Source organism: Geotrypetes seraphini, chromosome 8, assembly GCF_902459505.1.
Source record: "Geotrypetes seraphini chromosome 8, aGeoSer1.1, whole genome shotgun sequence".
NCBI lineage: Eukaryota > Metazoa > Chordata > Amphibia > Gymnophiona > Dermophiidae > Geotrypetes > Geotrypetes seraphini.
This window is the reverse complement of record NC_047091.1, coordinates 90,426,294-90,447,718: the sequence shown is the minus strand read 5'-3', so window position 1 is coordinate 90,447,718 and position 21,425 is coordinate 90,426,294. Positions and strand designations below refer to the sequence as shown.

The 21,425-nt window shown below is 46.0% G+C and overlaps 1 protein-coding gene across 4 annotated transcripts in view; it reads left to right on the top strand.

Moving 5' to 3' along the window:
* Positions 1–21,425, top strand: part of LOC117365648 (scaffold attachment factor B2-like) — a 265,886-nt gene that overhangs the window by 35,628 nt on the left and 208,833 nt on the right. For all 4 annotated transcript variants that reach the window (XM_033956261.1, XM_033956262.1, XM_033956259.1 and 1 more), the window contains exons 5-7: positions 7,139–7,166; positions 8,060–8,525; positions 8,891–8,940. In XM_033956261.1, coding sequence (XP_033812152.1) covers positions 7,139–7,166; positions 8,060–8,525; positions 8,891–8,940 — 544 coding nt within the window. The remainder of the gene's footprint in view (positions 1–7,138; positions 7,167–8,059; positions 8,526–8,890; positions 8,941–21,425) is intronic.

Genomic DNA, 21,425 nt, shown 5'->3' with positions numbered 1-21,425 from the left:
TCGAGTACCCCCAGAACATCCTCTAAGAAAGTATCCTTCCAACTTGACCCAGACCGCGCTTCTTCAGGAAGCTCAGGCTCTATTACAGCTTGGAGCCGTCGAGCTGGTTCCTGTGTCTCAACAGAACAAGGGTTTTTACTCCCGGTACTTTCTTGTCCCGAAGAAGACGGACGATCTGCGACCCATTTTGGACCTCAGGGTGCTCAACAAGTTTCTGGTCAAAGAAGTTTCGCATGTTGACCCTGACATCCCTGTACCCCCTCCTCGAGCAGAACGACTGGTTATGCTCACTGGATCTCAAGGAGGCCTACACTCACATTCCCATTCATCCGGCCTCATGCCAGTACCTCAGATTCAGGGTGGGACGTCTTCATATTCAATACCGAGTGCTTCCTTTCGGCCTGACCTTGTCACCCAGAATCTTCACCAAGTGCCTGGTATTGGTGGCCGCAGCGCTCAGGAACCACGGCCTCCAGGTATTCCCCTACCTTGACGACTGGCTCATCAAGGATTCTACGTCTCAGGGAGCTATCCTCGCGATCCAGAAGACGATTTGATTACTGCAACATCTGGGGTTTGAGATAAACTTTCCGAAATCCCATCTACAACCTTCCCAGACTCTTCCCTTCATCGGAGCTGTTCTGGATACTACCCAACTCAGAGCGTTCCTCCCTCCCCAATGTCAGGAAGCTCTCCTCCATCTTTCCACTTGGTGTCCTCTTGCCTGTCCATCTTGGCGAGACACATGATGGTTCTCCTGGGCCACATGGCCTCTACAGTTCACGTGACTCCTTTTGCCAGACTTCACCTCAGGATTCCCCAGTGGACCCTGGCATCTCAGTGGACGCATATATCTGACCCTCTGTCTCGACACATCCAGGTCACTCCTGCTCTGCAACAGTCTCTTCGCTGGTGGATGCTATCCTCCAATCTATCCAGAGGTTTGCTGTTCCAAACGCCCCCCATCAGAAAGTCCTCACGACCGACTCGTCCACTTATGCTTGGGGGGCTCATCTGGACGGCCTCCGCACTCAGGGTTATTGGACCAGTACGGACCGCCAGTGTCACCTCAATCTCAGGTTGATTTTCAATGCTCAACGCTTTCCAGCACCTGGTTCAAGACAGGTGGTACTCATTCGCATGGACAACCAAGTCGCCATGTATTATGTCAACAAGCAGGGGGGCACGGGATCGGCCTCCCTCTGCTAGGAAGCTCTGAAAGTATGGGATTGGGCGATTCGCCACAACACCTTCCTCAAAGCTGTCTACATTGAGGGGGCGGACAATGCCTTGACGGACAACTTGAGTTGTCTGCTGCAACCTCACGAGTGGACCCTCCACTCAACGCCCCTCCATCACATCTTTTCTCAATGGGGAACTCCTCTGATCGACCACTTTGCAGCCCCCCACAACTTCAAACTGCCTCAGTTCTGCTCCAGGATCTACACTCCTCACCGCCTCGAGGCAGATGCTTTTCTTTTGGATTGGACGAATCTCTTTCTATATGCGTTTCCTCCATTTCCTCTCATCCAGAAGACTCTAGTCAAACTCAAGTCGGACCATGCCACCATGATTCTGATCGCTCCACGGTGGCCCAGACAACCTTGGTACTCCCTTCTACTTCAACTCAGCAGCAGGGAGCCCTTCCCTCTACCAGTTTTTCCCTCACTACTCTCGCAGCATCAGGGGTCCCTACTTCATCCCAACCTGCAGTCTGTACACCTGACAGCTTGGTTCCTCTCAATGTAACCCCTCTCCAGTTTTCTCAACCTGTGAGAGATGTCCTGGAAGCTTCAAGGAAGCCCGCTACTAGACAATGCTACCACCAAAAGTGGACTAGATTTTCTGCTTGGTGTTTTTCTCATCATCATGAGCCAACACTCCTTGTCTTCAGTTTTGGATTATTTTTTGCACCTTTCTCATTCTGGTCTCAAGCCTACATCGATACGAGTCCATCTTAGTGCAATTGCTGCCTTCCATCAGCCTCTTCAAGGGAAACCCCTCTTCTCATCCGGTGGTTTCCAGATTCATGAAAGGACTCTTCCATGTCAGTCCTTTCAAACCGCCTCCAGTGGTTTGGGACCTCAATGTGGTTCTTTTTCAGCTTATGAAACCTCCATTTGAACCTCTTCACAAGGCTCATCTGAAGTATCTCATTTGGAAAGTGGTGTTTCTCATTGGGCTCACTTCGGCCCGTCGAGTCAGTGAGCTTCAAGCATTGGTTGCGGATCCATCTTTCACAGTGTTCCACCATGACAAGGTAGTCCTGCGCATTCATCCAAAATTCCTCCCCAAAGTGGTCTCGGAATTTCATCTAAATCAGTCCATTGTTCTTCCTGTGTTTTTTCCAAAACCTCATTCTCATCCTGGAGAATCAGCTCATCATACTCTGGACTGTAAACGTGCCTTGGCTTTCTACCTGGAACGCACCAAGCTACACAGAACTGCTCCTCAACTTTTCATCTCCTTTGATCTGAACAAGTTGGGACATGCCATCTCTAAGCGTACCATCTCCAACTGGATGGGGGCTTGTATTGCCTTCTGCTATTCCCAGGCTGGATTACCCCTTACCAGTAAAGTTTCAGCCCATAAGGTCAGAGCAATGGCAGCCTCTGTAGCCTTCCTCAGATCGACCCCAATTGAGGAGATTTGTAAGTCTGCCACTTGGTCCTTGGTTCACACCTTCACTTCTCATTATTGTCTGGATACCTTCTCCAGACGGGATGGACAGTTTGGCCAAACAGTATTACAAAATTTATTCTCCTAAGTTGCCAACTCTCCCACCATCCTAGTGTGATTAGCTTGGAGGTCACCCATTAGTGAGAATACCTGCCTGCTTGTCCTGGGATAAAGCAATGTTACTTATCGTAACAGCTGTTATCCAGGGACAGCAGGCAGCTATTCTCGCGTCCCACCCACCTCCCCTTGGTTGGCTTCTCTGCTAGCTATCTGAACTGAGGAGATGCGCCCTGGTCTGGGCGGGAAGGCACTCGCGCATGCGCGGTGCGGGCGACTCGAAACTTCTAGTTTCTTCAAGCAAAAATGCTTGTGAGGCGTCCGCATCGGGGCTCCGTTGGATCACGTCACCCATTAGTGAGAATAGCTGCCTGTTGTCCCTGGATAACAACTGTTACGGTAAGTAACATTGCTTTCTAGTGCATCCGGCCTGCAGGAAATTCCTTAGATTTCAAGGATAATATGTATGTAGCAAGTGTATAAACCGCATAGTTCGGTGTATAAATTATTAAATAATAAATAAATATATAAATAAGTGGCTCATCACCATTATCAGTACAAAATACTACCCTTTGGCCTTGCATCCTCTCCCAGAGTATTCACCAAGTGCCTGGTGGTAGTGGCAGCCGCATTACGGTCTCAGGGCCTTCAAGTCTTTCCTTGCCTGGGCGACTGGCTGATCAAGGACCCCACCTTGCAAGGAGTGACAGCGAGTTGTATGACAGTGGTCTCAAGTGTTTAACCCTCTTTCACAACACATTAGTCACTCCGTTTCAACAGTCACTGCAGTGGTCGATGAACTCTTCCAGTCTGTCCAGAGGGAGGTTGTTCCATACCCCTCCTCATCAGAAAGTGTTGACCATGGACTTGTTCACTTAGACTTGGGTAGCTCATCTAGATGGTCTTCACACGCAAGGTCACTGGTCTGCCCAGGACCACCTTTGTCATATAAATCTGTTGGAACTTGGAGCAATCTGCATCGCTCTCAAAGCTTTTCGGCACATTGTGACCAATATCATCCTTATCTGCATGGACAATCAAGTTGTGATGTATTACATAAACAAGGAGTCGCGGAGTTCCTCCGTCTTCAGGATGCCCAGAAGATCTGGAACCGGGCCATTGCTCTAAATATGTTCCTAAAAGCAGACAACTTACAGACAACTCAGCAGATTTTTTCAACCATACAAGTGGACACAACTCTGCAGTTCTGCATCCCATATTTTCTCAGTGGGGACTCCTCAGACTGGTTTGCGTCCCTCCCCCACAACCACAAATTGCCTCAGTTTTGTTCCTGGCAGTACTCTCCTCACTGTCTGGAAGCAGATGCTTTTCTACTGGATTGGACTCACAAGTTTCTCTATGCTTTTCCTCCAATCCCTCTCTCTGTTCATCCTCTTGTGTCCAGATTCACGAAAGGACTTTTCAATGTCAAACCACCACTCAAACCACCTCCAGTAGTTTGGGATCTTAATGTGGTCCTTGCTACTTTGATGAAGCCTCCTTTTGAACCAATGTCTGCGGCTCATTTCATGTACCTTACTTGGAAAGTGGTCTTCCTCATCTCTCTCAATTTAGCTCGACGAGTCTGAACTTTAAGCACTAGTGGCCGATCCTCCTGTCAGTGTTTCACTATGACAAGGTGGTGCTTCGCACTAATCCTAGGTTTCTTCCAAAGGTTGTCACTGAATTCCACCTTAATCTATTGTACTTCCAGTATTTTTTCCTAAGCCTTATTCTCATCATGGGGAAACAGCTCTTCACACTCTGGACTGCAAAAGAGCATTGGCCTATTTGCAGAAAGCTCAATCTCATAGAAACATAGAAAAATGATGGCAGAAAAGGGCTATAGCCCACCAAGTCTGCCCATACCCAAAAACCCGCCGCCCTGACTTTACTCCCCTAGAGATCCCACGTGACTATCCCATTTTCTCTTAAAATCTGATACGCTGCTGGCCTCAATCACCTGCAGTGGGAGTTCGTTCCAATGATCCACCACTCTTTCGGTGAATAAGTATTTTCTGTAGTCGCTATGAAACTTCCTTCCCCTGATTTTCAGCGGATGCCCTCTGATGGTCAAGGGTCCTATGAAACAGAAGATACCATCTTCCGACTCAATACGGCCCGTGATGTACTTAAATGTTTCAATCATGTCTCCCCTCTCTCTTTGTTCCTCAAGTGAGTACAGCTGCAATTTATTCAGCCTTTCTTCATACGTGAGATCCTTGAGCCCCCAAAACCATCCTGGTGGCCATTCGCTGAACCGACTCAATTCTCAGCACATCCTTCCGGTAGTGTGATCTCCAGAATTGAACACAATAGTCCAAATGAGGTCTCACCATGGATCTGTACAGCGGCATTATGATCTCAGGTCTCCTGCAGACAAAATCTCTACGGATACAACCATCATTTGCCTTGCCCTGGAGGAAGCATTCTCCACTTGATTGGCAGCCTTCATGTCATCACTAATGATCACCCCTAGATCACATTCCTTTGTGGTCCTGGCCAAGGTCTCACCATTTAATACGTACGTTTTGCGCGGGTTTTTCTTACCGAGGTGCATTATCTTACACTTTCTAGCATTGAAGCTTAGCTGCCAAGTTGATGACCACCTTTCCAGCAGTAGTAGGTCCTGCGTCATATGATCAGGAAAAATGCTTTTACCTACTATGTTGCAAAGTTTGGCGTTGTCGGCGAACAGTGATACCTTTCCTCTAAGTCCTTGGGTCATATCGCTTATGAATAAGTTGAATAGAATCGGGCCTAAGACCGAGCCCTGTGGCACTCCACTGGTCACGTCTGACATTTTGGATGGGGTACCGTTTACCACCACTCTCTGTAGTCTACCGCTCAGCCAATCCCCAACCCATGTAGTTAGAGTGTCCTCTAATCCCATCTATTTCAGCATGGAACATCTCCTCAACTTTTCATCTGCTTTGATCCTAACAAGTTGGGACATCCAGTATCCAAGAGAACGATTTCCACATGGTTGACCTTTTGCATCTCATGTTGTTCTCAGACTGGGCTACAACTGGGGAGTCATATCACAGTCCACTTTTTTTCACTCCACTCCTATTGATGAAATCTGTAAAGCTGTTACTTGGTTCTCAGTTAACACATTCACATCTTACTTCCATCTTATTACCATCAGGAACGTCTTTTGAAGATTGATTTTTCAAGTAAAGTTTTGGCTTTATTATTGATTCATCACTTTCATTTAACGAACAAATTAATTCGTTGGTAAAAGTTTATTTAGCTAGCCTCCATGTGCTAAGAAAAGTTAGGTCCTGTTTTCACCAACATTTTGCTGTTCTTGTGCAATCAATTATTCTCTCAGGATTAGACTACTGTAACTCTATCTACCTAAGTATGTGCAATAAAAGTCTACAAAGACTTCAGTTGATCCAAAATACCGCTGCTAGGTTATTGTTTGTAAAAAGCAAATTCGAGCATGTATCTCTGCTCTTGTCTAAATTTCATTGGCTTCCAATAATCTCTAGGGTTTACTTTAAATGTACCTATTTAAGATCTTGTTTGGAATTTGAAAAGATATGGTCTAACTAGAACCATTCAAAAACTTACACTTCCCTCCACTGGCAAACTGGGAAAATAGTTATTTTTCAAAATAATGAATCTATGGAACAACATTCCATTGCTGCGATAACGTGGCTATTCTCAAAATTGTAAAACTTTTTTTTTTAAAATCACTAGATTTTTCTGTAAACCGAGTCGAGCTCTATTTGCATAGAGATGGCACGGTATATAAATTTAAGGTTTAGTTTAGTTTATTCCAGACGGGATGATCACTTTGGCCAAGCAGTATTGCAAAATTTATTTTCTTAATGGCCAACTCTCCCTCCATCTCATTCTAGTAAACTAGGGAGTCCTACATGTGATAATATGCTCCCTGTTTGTGTCTTGGGATAAAGCAGTTACTTACCGTAACAGATGTTATTCAGGGACAGCAGGCAGATATTCACAACCCGCCCATCTCCCCTGGCTTCTTAGCTTGTTTAATGAACTGAGGAGCCACGCACCTATGTCAGGTGGGAAGGCACTCGCGCATGTGTGGTGCGGTCTATCATGAAAGTTCTAAAAATCTTAGTGGCGATGCACTTTTAAAGTGCCCATACAGGCACTCCATGGTTGACATCACCCACATGTGAGAATATCTGCCTGCTGTCCCTGGATAACACCTGTTATGGAAAGTTTCAGGTTCAGGTTTCATTGGTAAGCAACTACATGTGTATATATCCTGAATACATAGTTGGCAGCCTTAGAAGACAGGATTTAGGAAGCACTGCTTGAAGGAATCATATTTTGGGTTTTCAGTACATGTAACATCTGTACTTGTGATATTACCTTACGTTTTTGTAATATTTTGATTTTTTTTTCTTCTTTTTAGGACACTGAAGACAAACATTTGGAGCCAGGTACTGTTAAAGAATCTTGTATCTATTTAAAAACATCTATTTTTGACCAAGCCTTTTTTAAATCCAGATAAATATATATTTTTTTTTTATTACCATAGTGTTCTTTATGCTAAAGGTGGACAATCCAGGCGAAGCCAGGACTGTAGAGATTGGAAAGCCAGTTATCACCAGATCTGTCTATTGGGGAATTTTGATTTCAGAAAAATAAATTCCAATGAGTCAAAAATTTATTTTCAGTAGCACTTAACTTCTTAATTCATTTCAGTAGATCTGAGTTTCCAAATGTTGAAGGTAAACAGATCTGGTGATATTGAAGTGCAGTGGTGATGTAATTTTATGTAGGGACCACAAACATTTGAGAAATTACTATAGAGTGTAGGACATAGACTGAACTGGATTTCAGAGAAGGAAGATCAACTTGACTTCATGGAACTTACATTTAGATACTGCTTGGTTTTCGGGACTGCAAAAAATATACACTGCATCATTGGAAGATGTTCTGGTTTACATATTGGACTGTTATGGGGTGAAGGTTTCACAGATTGGATGCTGAATGGTCGATGAATTAATGCTTTCATTTAAGCCACTGGGACCTTTGGAAACTGCCTTTTGAAGAAGCAGTTAATGAATACCAACACCAAGAAGATCTGAGAATCCAGCCAGAAGCTTAATTGATTAAACTTTATCCTCTAGTTCTCAGGTTCAAGGGTTTTAAAACTTATTATAGGAATGCACATAGTTGAAAAATCTTTAGTACTATACAGTTAGGTTTTCCAATCTCTATGAGACTAGAAAAATTGTTAGTTCGGCAGCCATGCCAGTTCCACACTTGTAATTGCTTGATTTCCCTGGTAATTAAATCTTGTGCCATTCTATTCCTGTTAAATCCATAGAAAATGAGAAAAAGCTCGACATTTTGGGGGAAACTTGTAAATCTGAACCACTTAAGGAAGAAACCTCTGAAGTGGAGCAGCTGAGTGCACAGGATGCAACTAATGAAGGCAGCATATCGATCACTGGTCAGTCAGCGGACACTGCTTTAGATTTAGGCAACACATCGTCTCAAGATACTGAAAAAGAAGCAAAACCTTTAAAGTTAGAAAACGGGGAGATGAATGAGAAGGTTGATGAACAGAAAGTGGACTCAAAACTAGCTGTAGAAACAACTGTGGATAAGAGTAGTCAACCAACTGAAGACGACTCAGCTCCTAGCAAAGAAGTCAAGGAAGTATCTGAGAAAGACTCTGAAGAAAAACCTGGTGACGAAGAAGCACAGGAAGCAGAAGAGAAGGCTAGTTCTGAAGAATCTCCAGCTACTAAAGGGTCCTCTGCCAATGAGGGTGGTGATCAGAAAAAGAGGTTTGTCGTTTTCTCAGTTCTAGACCAAATGCTATCCTTTTACATTGGTCTTTAAATGACAGATAAGCTGTTTTCCTTCAATTGACCAGCAACACTGATGAAATTGTAGCTTTTTCCATAGAATCTTTTGTTCTTGTGCAATTTGTAACTATTGGTTTGAGTTCATTTGCATTTTTCAACCTCCTTGGGTGGTTCTTAAATTTATTTCTAATATCTACACTAAAATCATTTTTCTTATTGGCATATTTTTTCAGTGTCAGGATGGTTTGTTTAGTTTTAACAACTATTTGGTAGGTATTCAGGCTTAGCAAGAAAATATGCTGCCCTTTTTCCCCTTGATCTACTAACATTAATTTTGTCTTTAGCTCTCTTGATGTGGATACAGATACTAAGACGGACTCAAAAGATGAAAAAGGTATGTTAACACAATTGCATTAAATTGTTAATGCTTTGCTGTGAAATTAATATTCTATCTTGGATGTGTTTTCTGTAAAAGAGGTTTCATACCCTTGTTTATAGAAGGAATTTCTAGTCAATATGTATATGCAGGGCTTTCTTGATATAGTTCATTCAGACTTTGGTCCTGGCAGGCTCAGTTTTGGCACCAGCCCTCCACTATGTAAGGTTTACGCTGGGTTTTTTTTCCCCCCCCATCCCATTTAAGCCCAATCATTATAACAAATATTAGCAAGAGATTACATATTATTGTTCCCTTTTGGAACCTGGCTATTATGATTCCTAACTCTGGATGCTGGTTGTTACTATTAATATTGCAATAGGTGTGTCAATCTGGATGGGTGGGTAGTATGTATCATCATGCTTGCGAGCCATGTGGAAGGAATCCACTCCTGCTTAACCCCTCCTTCACAAGAAGGCTCTGTTGCCCCCTTCAGTTTTTCCTTCACATGATGAACCAGAAGGAGTCTTTCTGATCTGCTCTGTTTTTCTTGTACTTTTTTTGGTCTTTTTCTCTTCACAAATTTTCGACTGCTTTTTGTGCACAGAGCTCCCCTTGTTTAGGATTCAGCTCTGCCCTGTGTGAAGAAGAAGCAGACCGAGGTCTGCTGTTGACGGGCCAATCCCTCTGTGGTACCTATTGGCCAGCCTGCAAAAACTATTTGAACTCGGTTTCTATTCCCCTTGTAGCATTTCTGAAAGAGCCAACTGGTTCCATCTCAATCCCTATAATACATGGGAATCAACACAGCAGAAGATCACAGCAGTCGAAAATTTGTGAAGAGAAAAAGACCAAAAAAAGTACAAGAAAAACAGCGGTATCACGTGCTAGGCTCTATAGCAGCCAAGATTGCCCAAGGGACCACGTCTAAGGCTCATGTGCATCCTCTCTAGATCCTGTTACTGTCAAGGTGGTCTCCTCAATTGAACTCCCTGCATGTCTCTGCCATTGACTCCAGAAGCTTGGGCCAGTATGAGCTGGTAGTTCCATCCACAGGCATTTATCAAAGGGCATAACCCTCCTAATAGCCTTGTGGGTAATTGTGACAATGGCAGCCAGCCTGTTTGGATGGGGCAGCTCACTGCAGCAGGTGCCCAATCCTGGGGTGGTGTTCGGCCTCCCAGAAAAAGTGGGTTGGAACTTTGTGCCATTCGACTCTGCTCGGACAATGCTACTGCAGTGGTATATTTCGATCATCAGGGAGGAACCAAGAGTGCACATCTATCTGGAGTAGAGAGCTGAACGGGGATGACTGGAATCCCGCGGGTTCCCCCTTCGGGTTGCGGGGATACCATGGGGATGCCCCCGAGTGTCGTGTCCAGCTGCTGTAAGAAGGTAATTTAGATTCGCGGCTACAGGGCAGGGAGTTTTGTCGGACTGGGCCTGTTCTGTTGTCAGTCGGCGGGGAAGCGCCACAAAGGTAAGGGGCAGGGAGGGAGAAAGGGAGGAAAGGTGGAGTGAGGAAGAAAAGACGCTTAAGGGAGAGAAGGCTGCTGAAAGCACTGGGGAAGACAAAGGGGTAGAGAAGGACGCTGAAAGGACATGGGGAAGATGGGGGGAGAAGGACGCTGAAAGGACATGGGGAAGACAAAGGGGTGGAGAAGGTCGCTGAAAGGACATGGGGAAGAGAAAGGGGTGGAGAAGGATGCTGAAAGGACATGGGGAAGACAAAGGGGTGGAGAAGGACGCTGAAAGGACATGGGGAAGACAAAGGGGTGGAGAAGGACGCTGAAAGGACATGGGGAAGACAAAGGGGTGGAAAAGGACCTGAAAGGACATGGGGAAGACAAAGGGGTGGAAAAGGACCTGAAAGGACATGGGGAAGACAAAGGGGTGGAGAAGGACGCTGAAAGCACATGGGGAAGACGGGGGAGAAGGACGCTGAAAGGAAATGGATCTAATGATACGACTCTTGAGCGTGTGGCATTAGCGTGCAAGGGATACTCAGAAGTGGTCATTGCTACTCTGCTTGGAGCCAAGAAGTCTATATCGGTTTCTGCTTATTCTAAGGCAGGGGTGACCAACCCATGGGTCGCATGCGGCCCCGTGAAGTATTTTGTGCGGCCCCGCTCGGGGGTGATGCAGTATTTTCCTCTGCCACCCCTGGGTGTTTACGGTCTTGCTGGCTGTTTCCTCCATCTTGCTGCAGTGTTTGCTCAAAGCCATGAGCAGCAGATTCTATGTGCCTCTTGCAGCTGACCCGGAAGTGTTTTCTCTGATATTGCGACGTCAGAGGGAATGCTTCCAGATCAGCTGCAGGAGGCGCGTGGAAACCACTGCCTGCGGCTTTGAGCGAATGCTGCAGCAAGATGGAGGAGGAAGCCGGTTTGAAGGTAAACACCTGGGGCACAGAAGGGAGGGAGGGAGAAGGGCATGAGACTTGAGGACTTGAGAGGGAAGGAGCGCAAACTTAGGAAAAATAATGGAAGGAAGCAAGGAGGGGCATGAACTTAGGACACAGAATGAAGGGAAAGATAGAGGGAAGCATGAGCCATAAGATGGAAGAATGGAGGGAATGAAGGAAAGAGATGCAGATGTGAGGGAGATAATAGAAAGGGAGAATTGGGTGTCAGAGGGGGAAAGAGATGGTGCAATTGGGGCGATAAAGAGGAGAACTGTTGGGCAGAGACAGGAGGGACGGAGACAGAGAATTATTGGACACAGTGGTGGGAGAGGAGTGAGGTAGAAATGCATGGGCGCAGAGAAAAGGGGGAGAACATGCTAGGCCAAGGAAGCTCCGGTTACAGCTGATGCAGTCATCCTATGATGCCTTTGAGCTCTCGGCTCGGGCTACAGCATGTGCGGTGGCCATGCGCCGGCTGGCATGGCTCAGGACTATCGATATGGACCCTAATCTCCAGGACAGGCTTGCCAATGTTCCATGCGCTGGTACCGACATCTTTGATGAATCCATCGAGGCGGCGACCAAGAAGCTCTCGGATCATGAGAAATCCTTCTAATCCATCCTGCGTCCGAAGCCTAAGCCTGCTCCTCCTCGTCCATCACGCCCACCGTTGATATACCAGCCTAAACAGGCTGGTACCCACCTAAACAGGCTCCCCCATCTGACAGCCTGTGAAGCGGCAGCATTCCCAAAAGCAGCAACAGAAGCCTCAGCCATATACTGTCCCTAAGGCTCCTCAACCCTTTTGACTGCCTCATAGAGGACATAACTTCAGTCGTCCTGCCATTTTCAGTTGCTCCACCAATTGGAGGTCGTCTCCATCACTTTTACCATCGATGGACGACCATTATCACCGACCTCTGTGTTCTTTCCATCATCAGAGAAGGATACTCTCTCCAGTTCGATTGAGTCCCCCCGGAACATCCTCCAAGAGAGTATCCTTCCAACTTGACCCAGGCCGCCCTTCTTCTTCAAGAAGCTCAGGCTTTATTACAGCTCGGAGCTGTCGAGCCGGTTCCTGTGTCTCAACAGAACAAGGGTTTTTACTCCCGGTACTTTCTTGTCCCGAAGAAGACGGATGATCTGCGACCCATTTTGGACCTCAGGGTGCTCAACAAGTTTCTGGTCAAAGAAGTTTCGCATGTTGACCCTGACATCCCTGTACCCCCTCCTCGTGCAGAACGACTGGTTATGCTCACTGGATCTCAAGGAGGCCTACACTTACATTCCCATTCATCCGGCCTCACGCCAATACCTAAGATTCAGGGTGGGACATCTTCACCTTCAATACCGAGTACTTCCTTTCGGCCTGACCTTGTCACCCAGAGTCTTCACCAAGTGCCTGGTAGTGGTGGCCGTAGCGCTCAGGAACCACGGCCTCCATTCCCCTACCTGGACGACTGGCTCATCAAGGATTCCACGTCTCAGGGAGTTGTCCTCGCGACCCAGAAGACTATTTGGTTACTGCAACATTTGGGGTTTGAGATAAACTTTCCGAAATCCCATCTACAACCTTCCCAGACTCTTCCCTTCATCGGAGCTGTTCTGGATACTACCCAACTCAGAGCGTTCCTCCATCCCCAACGTCGGGAAGCTCTCCTCCATCTTTGCCACTTGGTGTCCTCTTGCCTGTCCATCTCGGCGAGACACATGATGGTTCTCCTGGGCCACATGGCCTCTACAGTTCACGTGACTCCTTTTGCCAGACTTCACCTCAGGATTCCCCAGTGGACCCTGGCATCTCAGTGGAGGCAGATATCAGACCTTCTATCTCGACACATCCGGGTCACCCCTGCTCTGCAACAGTCTCTTCGCTGGTGGATGCTATCCTCCAATCTATCCAGAGGTTTGCTGTTTCAAACACCCCCCCATCAGAAAGTCCTCACGACCGGCTCATCCATTATTATTATTAGATACTTATATCTTCTATATTAGTGATTTGGAAATTTGGGACCTGCTCAACCTTTTTTGGCTCATCAGTTAGTGTTTGTGTGGCCCCAGAAAAATTTTTTTGGCCAATGTGGCCCAGGGAAGCCAAAAGGTTGGACACCCCTGTTCTAAGGCATTGGAACCTTTCCAACACTGGTGCATTAAAGAGAAGGCGGTGCTCTTCTCTGCTCTGATCTCTGGTGTTAGGCTTCCTCCTTGCTGGCCTTGACAAGGGACTTACTGGGGTGTCCCTCAAGAGTCCAATTGGTGGGACTCTCTTGTTTCAAGACTTGAGAGCATAAAGCTTCATTGCTGTCTCATCTGAAAATAGCCGGATTCCTAAAGAGGGTGCTGCGGCTTAGGCCCTTGGTAAAACACATGCTCCTTCTTTGAACCTTAACGTGGTTTTTGCTAGTACTCGGGCTCCATATGAGCCACTGAACGAAGCATCCTTATGTTGTTATGTTCTTTAATATGATATTCAAGATGGTTTTTCTTGTGGCTATTACCTCGGCAAATCTCGTAACTACAGGCTTTCTTGCCTTCCCTCAAGTTCAGAGACTGGATTCTCTGCACACGTGTTCTTTCTTTCCGAAGGTTGTTTCAGCTTTCCATGTCGATCAAGAAGTCAGATTGTGCTCACTAGATGGGCTAGATTTGGTACTCTGGCTTACAAGTAACTAATTTATGCAGCTGAGAGTCAGAGAGCCATCCCGCTCATCGCTCAGACAGCTGCACAAAGGCAACAAAAACTGAAGCACTGCAGCTCTCCAGAAGTAGCAATTCAGCCGCCAGCTCTCCCTCCTCTGGAGCTCATCACGTAGGCAGTAAGCTCAACACAGGCACACATTGGTTCAGCTGCAGCACAATGGGCCAATCACAAATGACCTTAGAACACTGAGGTCATTTGTGATTGGTCCGTTGTACTGCAGCTGAACCAATAAGTGCCTGTGCTTAGCTTACTGCCTACGTGATGAGCTCCATACCTACGTGACATGCTGCTGATTCGTCTGACTCGGAGCTCAGTGCAGCACCAGACTAGAAATAAGGTAGACCTCGAGTTGGGATAGGAACCCCAGTTTCATCCCGGTGGGAGTCCCGTTGACCTAGTGGGAATCCCCCCGTTTCCATGCAGACCTCTACAACAGGGCTCTTTACATGCCTTCCTTCTACATTGAAACTCTGCAGTCTGTGATTGTGGTGGTTCAGCCGGGGGAGTGTCTGAACTCTCTAGATCTGACAAGTCGTGGCGGCGTTGCACAAAGAGAGCATTCTAGTTCATCCCTACCTGGACGACTGGTTGATTCGAGCGAAGTTGTTACAGGAGAGTACCTGGGTCATAACTCGGGTGGTGGAAGGTTTTTTTTGTTTGTTTGTTTGTTTTTGCAGTCGCTGGGATGGGTGGTCAACCTTGCCAAGAGCCAGCTGTCTACCTCTCAATGCCTGAAGTATCTAGGCGTGCTGATCGACACCTCCTTGGGGAAGGTCTTCCTTCTGGAGGCCTGGGTAAGCAAATTGTAATCTCAGATTTGCCTGCTTATGGCATCCTGGTGTTCTCGGGCACAGGATTTTGGGATGAGAAAGGTGTTGCCTATCTTCCAAGGAGCCAAACAGTTAATGCAGAATACTATTGTAACTTCCTATGTTGATTAAAGGAGGCATTGAAAGAAAAAAGGAGAAGGAAGCTATGGAGACAATGTAACTGCTCACAAGGCTGGCAAAACAATGGATGTTCTGGTTAAACCGTGGCCAACAGAGGGGCTGTTGTATGTGTTCCCTCCATGGCCATTGGTGGGCAGAGTTCTTTTCGGCATAATTCGCCATCTGGGCCTGGTGGTTCTTGTGGCTCTGGATTGGCCTCGATGACCATGGTATGCGGATCTGGTGAAGTATCTGGTGGCGGATCCTCTTCCTCTCTTGGACGACCTAACTCGGGGTCCCATTCCAATGTTCGATCCGAGTCCCTTTTATGGCTTGGCTCTTGAAAGGGGTCGCCTAAGTAAGAAGGGGAGTTCGGATAAAGTGACTTCAACTTTCCTGAGGTCCAGGAGGCTTTCCACCTGTCTGGCTTGTATGGGGATTTAGCCTCTATTTGAGGAGTGGTGTGATGTGCGTGGAGTGGTCTTTTCACGCTTCTCTGCCTAGCATCTTAGAGTTCTTGCAGGATGGCCTGGATAAGGGACTGGCTTGGTCTGCTCTCCAGGTTCAGCTTGTGGCCTTGTCAGCCTTTCGTGGGTTGTTGAAAGGTCAGCGTTTGACTGTCATTCCTGATGTGATTTGCTTCTTGCAGGCAGCCAAATTGCTTAGGCGTTCCATTTTGGGATCTGAATCTGGTTCTATCTGTCCTAGTGCGCCCACCTTTTGAACTGTTGGGTGTCTGTTCTTTAAAAGATCTTACTCTTAAAGCGGTCTTCTTGGTGGCCATTACTTCAGCTAGCCATGTTTCTTAGCTGCAGGCTTTCTCTTCTAGGACTCCCTTCTTGGAGTTTTCTAGGGAGCGGGTTGTCCTTGAGGCCTGCTCCTTCCTTTCTGCAAAAGGTAATTTCTCCTTCTCATGTCAATCATGCAGTGGTCTTCCCAATGCTGGGTAGCCAGGAGGGCTCTTCCGAGTAGACATTTGCGCAAGTTGGATGTCAGTCAGGTCTTTCACTTTATGTGCAGAGGACCCAGGAGATCTGGAAATCAGATCTCTTTGAACTCCTAGTAGGTCCTCTTCAGGGGGATGGCGTTTCTTAGGCTACTATTGCTTGCTGGATCAAGGAGACTATTGCTTCCACTTACCTTCTGAAGAAAAAGTCTGTTCCAGAATTTCTCAAGGCTCATTCCACTAGGGGTCAGGCAGCTTCTTGTGCTGAGTTTTCTCTAGTGCCTCCAGTAGATATTTGCAAGGCTGCAGTTTGGTCTTCTCTGCATTCCTTTGTAAGATACTACCGTGTTGAACGTGTTCTGGAGTCGGCACTTGGGGGTCTCACCCTGAATTGGTACTGCTTTGGTACTAGAGAGTTGCGTGGGGACAGAAATCCCACCGGTCCCGGCCAAAATCCCGCCCGTCCCTATAAACTTCAGAAATAGTTATTTCATTTAATTATGCTACTGAATTAAAGGCTGTGGTAAAGACCCATTTACAAATAAGCAAAGAGACTTTATTAATTTAGAAATATTAACTGGGAAGAATACATACTTTGTAAACGGGTTTCTACCAGAGCCTCTAATGTAAATATAAAATATAAATACTCAGCTGATGACTTCATTTGCAGTTGGCCGGGGGTCCCTTTTGCCAAGCTTGGCAGGCAGCAGTAGCGTCCCTGAGTCACAGATGCTGGCACCTCAGTGGCTCATGGATGTTGCCAGCGACTGCTGTGGTTAGTGGAGAGGAGTTCTGGCCGTCTCTAGAGGAGGTCCTTTGCTTGTGGTGCTTGGGGATCCCCACCAGTCACAGCAAGGGTCAGCAAGTACTTCAGCACTGTAGAAATAAAACCAGAAATGCATTTCCTTTTCTTTTGAGCACAATACAAAGACATCTGCTATATACATTTCCCAAAGCTAACATTTTAGTCAATAAATTCCGTGTTTTACCTTTGTTGGTCCCAGTTTCTTTTTTCCGCTTTCCCATCTTCTGTAAATTCTTCTGTTGCTGTCAATTGGTTCCTCCTACCATGGTCCAGCATTTATCCCTTTCTCATCTTTCGTGCCTGCCCACCATCCCCATGCCCAACATTTCTCCTTCTATCGCCCCTCTCCAGCACCATGCCACATCTCTCCCTCCATTCCCTTCACCACTATGTCCAACATTCCTCCCTCTTGCATCCATTTCAATCTGTCCCACTGTTCCCTTTCCACTACAATATTTCTCCCTTTCATCTGTACCTCACTCCCTCCCTATGACCAAAAATTTTCCTTTCTTCCATTCCTGTGTACACAACCATCTTTCCCTCCCTTCCTCTCCCAAGTCCATGTCTTCTGTGTCCAAAAACGCATTCCCTCCCCCACCTCAACATCTCTTTCCCTCCCTTCTTTCATCCTCTTTCCCAAGTTCATGCCTTGTGTCCAAAAACGCACTCCCTCCCCCACCTCAGCATCTTTCCGAAGTTCATGCCTTGTGTCCAAAAACGCACTCCCTCCCCCCTTTTGTGTTCCGCCTCCCAGCCCTCATCTGCAAGCAAAATGGAGCTCGAGCCGCGAGGCTTGTCTTCTTTTCCCTACCTGCCCTGCTGCTGCACACAGCCGACCAGAAGTCTTCCCGATGTTAGCGCTGACGTCGGAGGGAGGGAGGGAGGGCTTTGCTTAAGCCCTCTCTTCGACGTCAGCGCTCCTTTATTAAGCCGCAATAGCGTTTTTAGCGCGTGCGGCAATTCTGCACGAATTAAGCGCGCGGTAAAACAGCTATCGCAGCTTATATTTTTATTAAATTTAAGAAGTATCCAATTCTAGATGTGAATAATTAGATATTTGCCCTCTTTCAAATGGTATAGAGCAGCGTCTCTCAAACTTTTTAAACTCTGGCACACTAAACGGAGCAAATGTTTTTTGTGGCACACTAAATGCAGCAAATGTTTTTCATGGCTGGAAAAAATTTCTGGGGAGAACACTGTTGCCGTTAGTTTTCAAGGTCCAATCACGTCAATGAATGATGCTTTTCTGGGCAGTTGTATAATAAAAAGAATGGATAAGATAACATGAGAAGAGAAATTGTCATGAATCGGAGGGATACATACCCTGTAGGTCCTTAAAGCAGGCTTGTGGATTAGATATAAACTATGAAGGCAGTGGCGTACCTAGCATATGTGACACCCGAGGACCATCATTTTTTTAACACCCCCCCATCTGTATGAAAAACATGATTTTTAGTAACAATCCACACATCGCACAAGAGTGTACCTAGGAAAAGGCAGTATCTTACATATTGCAGTGAGCAGTACATCAATACACCCATTGTAAAACTAAACAAGCCAGACTAGTACAGATCAATCCTACACAGTCAATCCTAACTGAAAACCATGTCTTTCGAACACACACAACACAGAAAACATCTTCGCCTAGTATGGAATATGTAATCACAAACTAACCCCTCTCCCTTTTAGAAAACTGTAATGTGGTTTTTAGCCATGGTGGTAACAGCTCAGATTCTCATAGAATTCTGAGCAATTACCAGCATGGCCGGTGTTAAAAACAACACTCTACAGTTTTGTAAAAGGGGGGATAAAATAGAAAAACGTAGACAAAGGTTAAATTGAATCACCAAGAAGATGGACTCTGCATACAATGCAACACCACAGAAACAGCAATGCATCTACGCTAAAGCAAAAAAATAAATAAATATAATTTTTTTCTACATTGTCTTCTCTGGTTTCTGCTTTCCTCATAGTCTTGTCACTCTCTTCCTTTTCATCCACTACCCTCTCTCTGCCCTTTCTATATGGCATCTTCTCTCCCTTCACCCCTATTATTCTGGCATCCATCTTCTTCCCTTCCCTCCTCCAATGGTCTGGCATCTCTCTCCTCTTCTTCCCTTCCCTCTCCCACACCCCCATGGTCTGGCATTTCACTCTCTCCTCTCCCTTCCCCCCACTTCCATCAGCATCTGCCCCCTTTCTTTCCCTCTAACCCATTTCCATCCAGTATCCTTCCCCCCTTATGTCTCTCCTTTCCCTGCACACCAATTCCATCTGCCCCTTTCTCTCCCTCCACCACCCTTCCATACCACCTGACCTCCTTTTTCTCCCTCCACCATCCTTCTATGCTCCTCTCTCCCTCCGAACCAGCAAGGTCCCATGATGACTGCTTCTGTTGCCTCTGCCTCTGGAAGATGTAAGTGACGTTGGAGGGGGTGGACCGGCAGACGCAGGGAGTTGCGGCAAGGTTCCGCAATGATTGCAGCTGCCGGCCCACCCCATCCAACGTCACTTACATCATCTAGAGGCAGAGGCGGCAAATGCAGTCATCGTGGGACCTTCCTGCACTTCAGTGCGGCTGCCGACTCTGCTTTGGAATAAGTACAGCAGCCTTGCTGAGGTGCAGGTGCCATTTAGAGCAGCTTGGAAGGTTCTGGATCCAGCCGGCTGTGTACCCCCCCTAGGGCTGGCACCCGGGGCGGTCTGCCACTGTATGAGGGGACAAAAAAATAAAAAGAATGGATAACTTGACCGATTTACGCATGTCATGCAATTATAACCACAAAAATGTGTCATAAAATGTAATTCTAAACTCAAAAGACTTCAGACGAAAAGCAGACTATAGAAAGGAAATCAGAAAAGACCAAACCCATAGTATTAAGATCCAAATGCTAAAATCGGACATATCCATTACGAAGAGACATGTGGATCACCGCTAATTATAACGAGTGAGTCTTTAAAATATAAGACGGTAACGGATAGCCAGACCTGGTGGACGGAAGTGACAAATACAGGAGCCAAAACCAGAGTACCGTGATGAAATTTGAATGGAAATATGGAAACCTATTTATACTTCTGAGTAAAATTGCGATGCGAACATGTCATAGAAAAGAATAAATAATGTGTAAGCTAAAAACCAAGAACAACGTATTGTAATGCCGAATTCAGAATTAATGAAATAACATGCTAAAAGAACTTAACCCCCCCCCCCTAAAATAGGGCATATACATACTTAAAATGATGGCTGGTTACAAACAGTATGCCTAGACTACATAGACCTAAACAGGGCAAAGTAAATGTATGGGGAATGAACAGCTGATAATACACAGTGTATCTTGAAAACATAAGCCGATAGTAGCTCAAAGACAAGCCGACCGGGTAGATGAAAAGTGAACCAGGGAAAGATCTAAATTATTGTACAAATGAGCTTCTATTAAAACCAAAGAATAAAACCACAGCACTCAGGAAAGTAAAAAAGGGAGAGTAAAATGGACTTACCAAAAAGGTCTCTACACTGATGAGATAAACTCGTACGCAGAATAAATGTGAACACGCAACAGTGGGGCTATGATATTTGATCGGTTAAAAGAGGCGCAAAAAAAGTGTCGGCAGTGGATTGATTGCACACTGATAGGGGAGGGGCATCGGGCTGTTAAAAAATGCTGTTTTAATAAATAAATGAAAATGCTGGTGAGAAACTAAATAAAAAACCAAAACCATGATAAAATGCCGAACCTGACTGCAAGTGGTAGTGAAAGTAGCATAAGGCACCCGTAGTACTGTTAGTGCCAGAGCTGCTTAGAATAAAGAACTGTGCTGTACATGAGGAGAAAAAAAGAAAGAATGAGGTGATAAGAAGTAAAGTGCTGGCCCCTCACTGCACCACTTGATAAAACTAAGGAGCGATGTTCTAGAGCAGGGGTGCCCACACTTTTTGGGCTTGCAAGCTATTTTTAAAATGACCAATTCAAAATTATCTACCAACAATAAAATTTTAAAAAAACCACAACACACTGTACGCAGAGAAAATGTTAATTATCATTCCTATTCCAGGGTTTTTTCAAAGAGGTCAAAGCAGATGACTGCACTGTCACCTCAGTAACAACTATACAAAAATAGACAAATACCCCCCTCCCTTTTTACTAAACCACGATAGCAGTTTTTAGCTCAGGGAGCTGCGCTAAATGTCCAGCGCTGCTCTCAACGCTCATAGGCTCCCTGCGCTAAAAACCGCTATTGCGGTTTAGTAAAAGGGGACCATAGTGTAAAATATAGACAGCAGATATAAATTCGACACATTTTGATCACTAAACTAAAAATAAAATCATTTTTCTTACCTTGTTGTCTGGTGATTTCATGAGTCTCTGGTTGCACTTTCTTCTGACTGTGCATCCAATCTTCCTTCCCTTCTTTCAGCCTGTATGCTTCCTCTCCTCCTGACCTCGTTCCCCCCCACACACTTTTTCTTCCTCTCTCCTTGCCCTTTCTTTCTTTCTCTCTTCATGCCCGCTTTCTTTTTTTCTGTTTCTCTTCTTTCCTTCTGTCTCCCTGCCTGTCCTCTTTTTTTTCTTTCTCTCTCCCTTCCCTCCCCCAAGCTGCTGCCATCGGATAACAGGCCCCCAAAGCCGCTGCCGCCCCCCCAAGCTCTCCCTGCTTCGGGCCGACTAGCATTCCTCTCCCTGATTTCAATTCTGCTGTCAGAGGAAGGTTCCGTCCCA